General features: G+C 40.8%; 1 protein-coding gene across 2 annotated transcripts; it reads left to right on the forward strand.

The window, feature by feature from the left end:
• Positions 1-1,256: 1,256 nt before the first annotated feature.
• Positions 1,257-7,587, forward strand: LOC310662973 (vomeronasal type-2 receptor 26-like). Of its 2 annotated transcripts, XM_083410421.1 has the most exons (4): positions 1,270-1,667; positions 4,925-5,152; positions 5,967-6,093; positions 6,672-7,587. In XM_083410421.1, exons 1-4 carry the CDS (start codon positions 1,296-1,298, stop codon positions 7,574-7,576), a joined length of 1,632 nt encoding a protein of 543 aa, XP_083266547.1. In that variant the 5' UTR covers positions 1,270-1,295; the 3' UTR covers positions 7,577-7,587. The 2 variants fall into 2 exon arrangements, 1 of the variants encoding a protein (XP_083266547.1); XR_014504346.1 differs by having other exon boundaries at positions 1,257-1,667; positions 5,047-5,152; positions 5,967-7,587.
• The last annotated feature ends 2,389 nt before the right edge of the window (positions 7,588-9,976 follow it).

Raw genomic sequence — 9,976 nt, forward strand, 5'->3', positions numbered from 1 at the left:
GGTTGGTAAATGGGATATTCAGATGGGATCATATAGTATCCTTGGAACATATTATCACTGGATCATGTAAGATCAGGACATGTTAACTAGACTTGCTCTCCATATGAAATGGGAAATTTAGCAACATTGTGTTTGTATTTTTTATGTAAGTGGAAGTGGGCATTTCCCTCCCAAAAAACCCCAGTAAATTTGAGATATGTGGGATAAATATTATGATTAAATTATTATCATGGGATCATATAAGCTCAGGACATGTTAACTAGGAATGCTTTCCGTAAGAATTGGGAAATTTTTTTTCTGGGAACTATGCTGTTTCTGCAAAATGTTCACATTCAACGGCTAATTGAAAACCATGTTTTCTAGTTACTGTTCTGTCATTCAGCATTTGGGAGACACTTCTAGCAGTGCCAGTATTATATGGTGTTCTGTATTGTTTAATTTCATTATAGTTCTTTTGTTTTTTGCTGGATGTGATTGATATGGTATTTTTGTATTTTACTGCTTTTTAATTTTGTGGTGCAGAAAGCATCAAATTAAAAAAGAGTAAATGCTCTCCTATACTTGAAGTAAAGAAACATCTACAACTAGGAATCTGCTTTGATTCCATAATAATGGGAATTAATATCTACAGGGCAGGGGAATGAGCAAGACTGTGTTTTTATTTATTATGTAAGTGTGGGTGGGTGTTTTCCATAAAATCAGTATATTGGAGATCTATAGGATAAATAGGTTTGTTATGAATTCTTTCACTCAGAATGCTTGGGCTTTTCCTTTTACAGACTTCGTATGGTTCATTTGAAGCAGCCACAAATCATCAAATTAAGTTCCCTTCCTTTTACCACATGGTTCCTAATGAAGGACTTCAGTATCAGGGACTTATCCAATTACTACTGCATTTTGGATGGAAATGGGTTGGGCTCATCACTCCAGCTAATGAAGCTGGAGAACGTTTCTTGAATACCATTGAACCAATGTTTTTCAAAAATGGGATCTGTTCAGCATTCACAGAAAGAGTTGAATACCATCTACGTTTCACTGGTAACATACTTGATGTGGTGCGTGACACAAGTTTTGTTTTCCCAGCTTTCATGAGAAGCACAGCAAACACAGTTGTTGTATACGGAGAAAGTACATCTCTTATGTGGTTGTCATTTGCTCTAAATGTAATGAAGGTAGCTCAGCTCATACTTGCTCAGTCCAAAAAGAACTTACCTGAAGGGAAAGTATGGATTACCACAGCTCAAATTGATTTCGTAATAAATATTTTCCAAGAAAAATTTGATGTTAATATACAAATGTTCCATGGTGCTATCTCCTTTGCAATTCATTCCAAGGAAATTCATGACTTCCGATACTTTCTGCAGAATGTAAATCCTTCCTGGGCAGATGGAAATGGTTTTATCACAGATTTCTGGGAACAAGCATTCGGTTGTTCATTTACAGACTCTACTAAGTCAATATACAAAGCTAAGCCTTGTACTGGAGAGGAAAGGCTGGAGAGCCTTCCTGCGCCATTTTTTGAAATGAGCATGACCAGCCACAGCTACAGTATCTATAATGCTGTCTCTGCTTTGGCACATGCCTTACATAGGCACTTGGGTGCATCCAACCGCAAAAGAATGGAGGCTGCAGGCAGACGATCTCCTCAGAATATAGAGCCTTGGAAGGTAGTGTTTGCTGTTACAAAGAGTTTGGTTTACAAAGTGTTCACTATTGTGCACTGCCTTGATATTTTATGTGAGATGGTATTTACGGCAGTTATAAATAGTGGCTAAGTAACAGCAGATATTTAAAGAGTTGGAATGAATGCTGCTCCTATATTCCAATTAGACAATTGTTGAAGCTTTGGGGCTGGTAGTAACTGTGGAGTGGATAGTAACAGAAATCCAAACCAAATTTGGTGTGGCATAATTGTTTAAATACATTTGCTGGGAAGGTCTATCTGTCTTTTTCAAACCCCTACCTTCTGCCTATCTCCAGGGGGCCCAAACATTTTACAGTGTTCTAGCAAAGTGTGGAAATGCCATAAGCTCAATCAATGTTTATTATGGCAAACAGCTAGCATATTAAACCAAAATTTGTGGATAATTCTCTACACAACCAATAAAAATGATCAGTATGGGGTTTAACAAGCAATATAGTGGTTAAGTGTACTTGAAATACATATCCAGTGGAATAAAACACCATAAGAGTTTAATAAAAGATTTAACTAAGAACTGTACCTGTTTATGACAATTTATGCAGCTGTGTAATCTTTTGCTTTCTTTTACTTATGGCTATTGCACAAATCTAGCTACATTTCTAGTGACATAAGAATTCTAGTTGGACAGGAGGTACCGTAATTTAAATAGTATTCCTCTATCCTCCCTGGCACTATTTGTACAAGCAGGTTTATGAGGGATGCTCTGAAATCTGAATAAAATCTACAATGGAATAGAATATGGTTCACTGTTTCTGCTTGACCGCTCTTACATGGACAGATCTGCTTGCTGTGAAAAATCTTTCTATATTTGCCTTCCAATAGATCAGAAGGCAGGACATGAAATCTAGCTTGCATAAATGCCCTTCTAAATTTGAGGATAGCCAAATTTGTCAAATATTTGGGAAGTACCAGCACCAATCTGTTTGTCCTGAGCATGGGATATAAATCAGCTAGCGCTAAGTGATTTTGTAGTTTGAGATCTCTGGTTCTCTGTGAAATATTCATTTTTGCTTTATCATTTACTTGGGTTAGGATATTGCTGATGGAAAAACCCAAATTTAATCATTTAAATGTTTTATTCCACTTGGAGTAAAAAGAATCGGTCAGTGTGAGAGGAGCTAGTCCCACAGGCGCATACATCACTTTCAACCAAAAGTGGAACCTACACAGTCATATTCAAGTTTCTATTTCTATTGAAATTAGGCCTGCTTTCAGTCATGTTACTGCTTTTCTTCTTTGGCAATCACTCATAGCTGAGTAAGATTGTCTTCCATAAACATACTTTTAACACCGAGTCCGTAAGTGACTGTGGTGGCCAATTCTGGATCCACACGTCCTTCCACAGTGGGGATATTGGTTTCCGGGCGGGAGTTAATCATGGTGTGGATTTGCCAAGTATGCCTTCCTCTTGGCACGTTTCTCCCTTGCATCCTGAGTTCGAGTGTCTTCAAAGCCCATGACACCTTTGGTAAAGGCTGTTGAAGCACTTGCAGGCATCCACACAACATGACCAGTCCAAGTTGACGTTGAAGAATCATTGCTTCAACACTGGTGATCTTTGCTTCTTCCAGTACACTGGCATTAGTTCACCTGTCCTCCCAAGTGATGTGTAAAAATTTTTGGAGACACTGTTGATGGAATCTTTTGTGGAGTTGGAGACGGTGTTTATAAGTGGTACACGTTTCATAAGCATACAGTACGGTTGGTAGAACAATAGCTTTGTAAACAAGCATTTTGGTTTCCCTACGAATATCCTGCAGAGCTAAGACAATGTTGGATTTAGACATCAATGTTGGCCCTTGTGGAGAGATAACTGCCCAGGTAGGAGAAGTGATTGACATTTTCCAATCTTACACCATTTAGTTGGATTTGTGCTGCCTTAAGATGTCTTCTGAATGTCAAGTAGTTGTTTATCTCTTTGACATCTGATGGGAGGGCATTCCACAGGGTGGGCGCCACTACCGAGAAGGCCCTCTGCCTGGTTTTCTGTAGCTTTGCTTCTCGCAATGAGGGAACCGCCAGAAGGCCCTCGGCGCAGGACCTCAGCATCCAGGCAGAATGATGGAGGTGGAGACGCTCCTTCAGGTATACTGGGCCAAGGCCGTTTAGGGCTTTAAAGGTCAACACCAACACTTTAAATTGTGCTCACAAACGTACTGGGAGCCAATGTAGGTCTTTCAAGACTGGTGTTATGTGGTCTCGGCGGTCGCCACCAGTCACCAGTCTAGCTGCCGCATTCTGGATTAGTTGTAGTTTCTGGGTCACCTTCAAAGGTAGCCCCACGTAAACCGCATTGCAGTAGTCCAAGCGGAAGATAACTAGAGCATGCACCACTCTGGCGAGACAGTACGCAGGCAGGTAGGGTCTCAGCCTGCATACCTGGTGGAGTTGGTAGACAGCTGCTCTGGATACAGAATTGACCTGCACCTCCATGGACAGCTGTGAGTACAAAATGACTCCCAGGCTGTGCACCTGGTCCTTCAGGAGCACAGTTACCACATTCAGGACCAGGGAGTCCTCCACACCAGCCCGCCCCCTGTCCCCCAAAAACAGTACTTCTGTCTTGTCAGGATTCAACCTCAATCCATTAGCCACCATCCATCCTCCAAGTGCCAGGAATTGACAGAAATACCTGGTTACAAAGAATTTTCTTCAACATATTCTGCCTGATTTCTGTAATGGAGACTTTTGAATGGCCTCTTCAAATCTAAAAGAAGATTCCTACTGCATTGCAGACTATGCTCGTTAAGCAGAACATAAATCATTGGGAGGTTTTGTCATAACATTAACTTTTTAAAACCCCTCAATTGTCATGTCCACTCCAGATATGATCCTTAGACCATCTTCCTCTTAAAGATGAGATATTGGCATGGAGAAGCAATTGCAAAGATTCTAATATGTCCCTGACCGGTCCCAATTATGCAAGAACATATCATCACACAATACTGATTAAAAAGTGAAATGAAAAGGGGGCATAAAAGAAGTCTTTTGACATGACAGCATATAACTTTTGCTCCATATGTGGTGTGTGTGGTATAAATTCCTTCATTTGCAGAAAACAAAATGGTTCTGCCAATTCTACACTGTCACAAATTATACTTTGAATTAAAACTTTATAACACCTAGTTTTAAAGAGCTTGAATGCATCTAGGAAAGCAATTCAACAATCTTAATCGGAATGTTTTAATACATTATAGACCTTTTGATTCTCTTTCCATCTAGCTCCACTCATTCCTACAGAAGATCTCATTCAACAACTCTGTTGGTGATGAAATTACATTAAATGAACATGGAGAATTAGCAGCCGGTTTTGATATTACAAATTTGATCACTTTCCCAAATAGATCCTACATCAGGGTCAAAGTGGGAAGACTGGATCCTCAGGCCCCTCCTGGCAAAGAGCTCACCATTAATGATGGACAGATTAAATGGCACAGGGGCTTGACTCAGGTGAGGAAATAAATTTCTCAAATACCAACATTCATGGTTATCAAGTCAAGTAACCTTTATTGGCATCACATAAGAACATTCATAAAATGGGATGCAATGAAAACAAGGAGGCATTTTTTCACTTAGCACCTAATTAAATGTGAAGTTTGCTGGGAGAGAAAAGTAGACTTTAAGAAGAGGAAATTAATATGTAGATGGATAGTATTTTAATGGAAAGAATCTCTATTTGAACCATTAGCTTTGCTTGTGGGAAAATGCTTGCACATTAGTTTAAGAGATCCTATTTGCTGCCCAGCTTATGTTGACTGCATTCTGCTTGATATGTGACATTATATTGTATACGATTTAGAAATTCCATTTTTGTTCATTGCATATTTGTAAGCCACCAAGGTGTAAGCAATATACTTTAAGGAATACTGTAAGGTCTATCACTAAATAAACAAATGAACCACAATACAAAAAAGAGCAAGCTCAGAAGACTTCTAACATTGAGGAGGACCAATGGGTATCAGAAAGTGTTGTCAGCCATTCTTGTATGTGAAAAACCTGAGGCAGATCTCCAGTTAGTGGCATCAGATAGAACGCTAAGCTTGTTATAGCATTGCTTGGGGTTAAAATGAACATTATAATCCTCTTGAGTTTGTATGATGCTATGTAGCTGCTTCTTATCCCATTGTATGTGCCACCTGTGCAAATATGGACCATATGTTTCACGCTATTGGTCCTCCTATTCCTTATATATCACCTAATGTTAGGTTAATACCACCCAACCATTTTTAAAAAAAAAAAAAAATCTTCCAATATTTTTGGATAGGTGCCACCCCTGTCAGTATGTAATGACAACTGCCGTCCTGGTTATGGGAAGAAAAAGAAGGAGAGAAGTAAATTTTGTTGCTATGATTGTGAACCGTGTCCCAGCGGGACATACTCAAGTGAAAAGGGTGAGAAATGTCATCTTAAGATAGACCAAACTGCACAATTTGTTTAGTCAACTCTGAGGTCCTTAAAATTTTGTTGTCGTTAAAATTCTGGTGTGGGGGACAGTTAAATAATGGATTTTTAAATTGTTCTTATTGTTTGCAATATAATCTTTAAAACATCCTGAAGAAAAAATATTTAGAAAGGAAGGTAATACATTTTACATCCAAATTCTACTAAATTACGATGGAATTGAAGTGATGGTCACTCCTCTAAGAAGAAGGCAGTTTGGGGAGAGAATGGATGTCTCATTCATTGCACCTCTCATGGTTCAGAAGATTTTAGCTGTAATATGGCTCTCATTTCACTACAGAGCAGCTTGTGATTCTAAAAAAGAGGAGGAGGACCACTAAAACATAGAGATGTCCTCTATGTAGAAATTCCAGATTTGATGCATGAGATTTAGTTTTGAAATATCTCAGATAAAAGTCTTTGAGCTACAAGTTTTGAAAACTATTCTGGTAAAGAACATTAACTAGTTGAACTCCTGGTGACAAAAATTCTTAAGAATTTTCTTCATAATTTCATTTTGCCTTTTCAGACATGGAAACATGTATCAGTTGCCCAGCAAATAAGTATCCAAACCAAGACCAGGATAATTGCATTCCTAAAATACCAAACTTTCTGGGCTTTGATGAAACTTTAGCCATCATTTCAACTTCCTCGGCAGTATTGTTCTCTCTGATCACAGCTCTAGTGTTTGGCATCTTCATTAAACACCAGGACACTGCCATCGTCAAAGCCAACAACAGAAGCCTCACTTACATTCTCCTTGTGTCCCTTCTCTTGTGTTTCCTCTGCTCCTTGATGTTCATTGGAACACCTAAGGAGGCTACCTGCCCACTCCGACAAACAGGTTTTGGCATCGTCTTCTCTGTGGCCCTCTCTAGCATCTTGGCCAAAACCATATCAGTGGTTTTGGCATTCATGGCTACCAAGCCAGGATCCACAATCAGGAAGTGGGTAGGCAAAAAACTGGCTTATTCCATTGTCCTCTCCGGCTCCATTGTTCAAGTAGGGCTATGTGGTCTTTGGCTGGCAACTTTTCCCCCATTCCCTGATTTGGACATGCAATCAATGACTGAAGAAATTATTTTGTTATGTAATGAAGGGTCCGTCCACATGTTCTTCTGTGTTTTGGGCTACATGGGCTTCCTGGCCATTGTCAGTTTCACTGTGGCTTTCCTAGCCAGGAAGTTGCCAGACAGTTTCAACGAAGCCAAGTTCATCACCTTCAGCATGCTGGTCTTTTGCAGTGTTTGGCTCTCCTTCATTCCAACCTACCTGAGCACCAGAGGAAAATACATGGTGGCTGTGGAGATCTTCTCCATCTTGGCTTCTAGTGCTGGATTACTGGCTTGCATCTTTTTCCCCAAATGCTACATTATTGTAGTGAGGCCTGACTTGAACACCAGAGAGCATTTAATACAAAAAAGATTTAAATAATATAAGAATTTATGCTTCCATTATTGTTCCATTATTGTTCTTAGTTTTCAACACTGAAACATCAATAATGTTAATGGATGAGGACAATGTGACCAAATGAAAATATTTCAGCTGTTTTGTGCCCTGTTTCCGGTCTGCAAAATTGTTGCATGTTATTATAAGAGGCCAACCTGACCAAATGAGGCAAATGTTCACATCAGCTTCTGAGCTTCAGTAAAAGTCAGTAAAATTCTGAAAGAGAAACATCGACATTACTCTATAGCTATTCTGATTAAGGAGCTAATATGAATGAAGAATAGAGAGTATTAGTATCAGAGTTGGTGGGGGTTTTTTTGACTAAGTGATATATAAATTATTTAAGAATCTAAATAAAAAAGCTATGTTATATTTGTGAGGCCTGAATCCAATAGAGAGTAACTGATAGAGAGAAATACGTAAATGAGAGATGTGTTTGTAGTTTCACTTATGTTCTTCATATCAATCTAGGAACATGTGGTAGTACAAATGTAAATTGGAATCCCCATGTGTGTCCACAACCTAGTAAAGGTAAAGGTACCCCTGCCCGTACGGGCCAGTCTTGACAGACTCTAGGGTTGTGCGCCCATCTCACTCAAGAGGCCGGGGGCCAGCGCTGTCCGGAGACACTTCCGGGTCACGTGGCCAGCATGACATCGCTGCTCTGGCGAGCCAGAGCCGCACACGGAAACGCCATTTACCTTCCCGCTAGTAAGTGGTCCCTATTTATCTACTTGCACCCGGGAGTGCTTTCGAACTGCTAGGTTGGCAGGCGCTGGGACCGAACAATGGGAGCGCACCCCGCCGCGGGGATTCGAACCACCGACCTTTCGATCGGCAAGCCCTAGGCGCTGAGGCTTTTACCCACAGCGCCACCCGTGTCCCTGTCCACAACCTACCTAACCCCTAAAACACACTCCCTTGTGAGATCTTTTGATGGAGTCAACTGGGCACAGCTCAGAGAATAGGCCCAAATTACCTTATGCCCAGAAATGACCTCTCACAAACTGGACTGTTCCCCACAGTTTTGGTTTATTAGAAAAGATTGATTAGTACAGTGCAGCTCATATAGAACCATGTGTGCATTTAAAATAGTATCCTCACACATTCAAATTCATATTAATAAGTCCCTACACTACAAGGGGAAGATAAATGGATACAGCATAACAGTGTGTTGTATGAGTCCCAAGTAGGGTGGCCCTCCCATGTGACAAGGTGAGGTGACCACCTCTGTCAGCAAGATCTACAGCGACAGCAGATCCTAATATAAATCTTTATACCCCACTTGCTCCTGTTGTAGATCTTCACCAACTACTTCTTCTCTGTCAGGGAGTGGGAAGCCATTTTGCACCTTGCATCAGGTGCCAAAATGTCTTCAGTCAGATCTGCTCCCAAGAAGATAGTGATTGATCCATAGTTTAATTATCCAACCATGGACCAGAGCAACTGCTGCAGCTGCATGGACATAGGTCTAATTGATGGACCAGAAATTATATGCCTGAAGGTATTGCAGTTCTTAATGATATTTCTGGGCTTCACACAGACAGGCAATTCCATCCCTACCAAGCCCCTAGGTACACTATCCAGTGCTGTACAAATGTTGCCCTTAGAGAATAACAAGAAGTTGTGTGGAAGGTTGCTGGGCTTACGGTAAGAGTACCAGAAGTGGGGGTGTATAACTTATGTAATGAAAAGGGCTGCTGATGTATAGGTGGGCTTCCACAAAGGTGTGAGTCTTTATGTACATGACAAAGTGCAGTCAAGGAAGGTTATCTTAAAGAGAGTCCTCCTGAATGGATTTCCTGCCTTAAGGAAGGAAATCTTGTTTCCTGGCTAGTCAGGACACCCAACATGACCAGCTATTGTTCTACTCATCCCACATTTAGGTATATATATTTGACTGAGAAATACTCTCTCCATAGGTTCGGACAAAGTCTCAAGTTCTGAAATCTGGATTTAGTGGTGTTTCCACTGTTAATATATTTCATTATCACCATCACTGCAACTCAGCATTTTCAGTCATCTAATTATTAACTTGCTAGAGAGGGTTGGAAAAGAAATAGGCAAAGGGGGTGATTACCCAGGATACACTGCAGGTTAGGCCAACTTCTTAAAAGGTAAAGGGACCCTGACCATTAGGTCCAGTCATGACCGACTCTGGGGCTGCGGCGCTCATCTCGCTTTATTGGCCGAGGGAGCTGGTGTACAGCTTCTGGGTCATGTGGCCAGCATAACTAAGCTGCTTCTGGCGAACCAGAGCAGTGCACGGAAACGCCGTTTACCTTCCCGCCAGAGCACTACTTATTTATCTACTTGCACTTTGATGTGCTTTCAAACTGCTAGGTTGGCAGGAGCAGGGACCGAGCAACGGGAGCTCACCCCGTC

Source organism: Podarcis tiliguerta (genome assembly GCF_965153285.1).
Source record: "Podarcis tiliguerta genome assembly, chromosome: 13".
In the NCBI taxonomy this organism is placed as follows: Eukaryota; Metazoa; Chordata; class Lepidosauria; order Squamata; family Lacertidae; genus Podarcis; species Podarcis tiliguerta.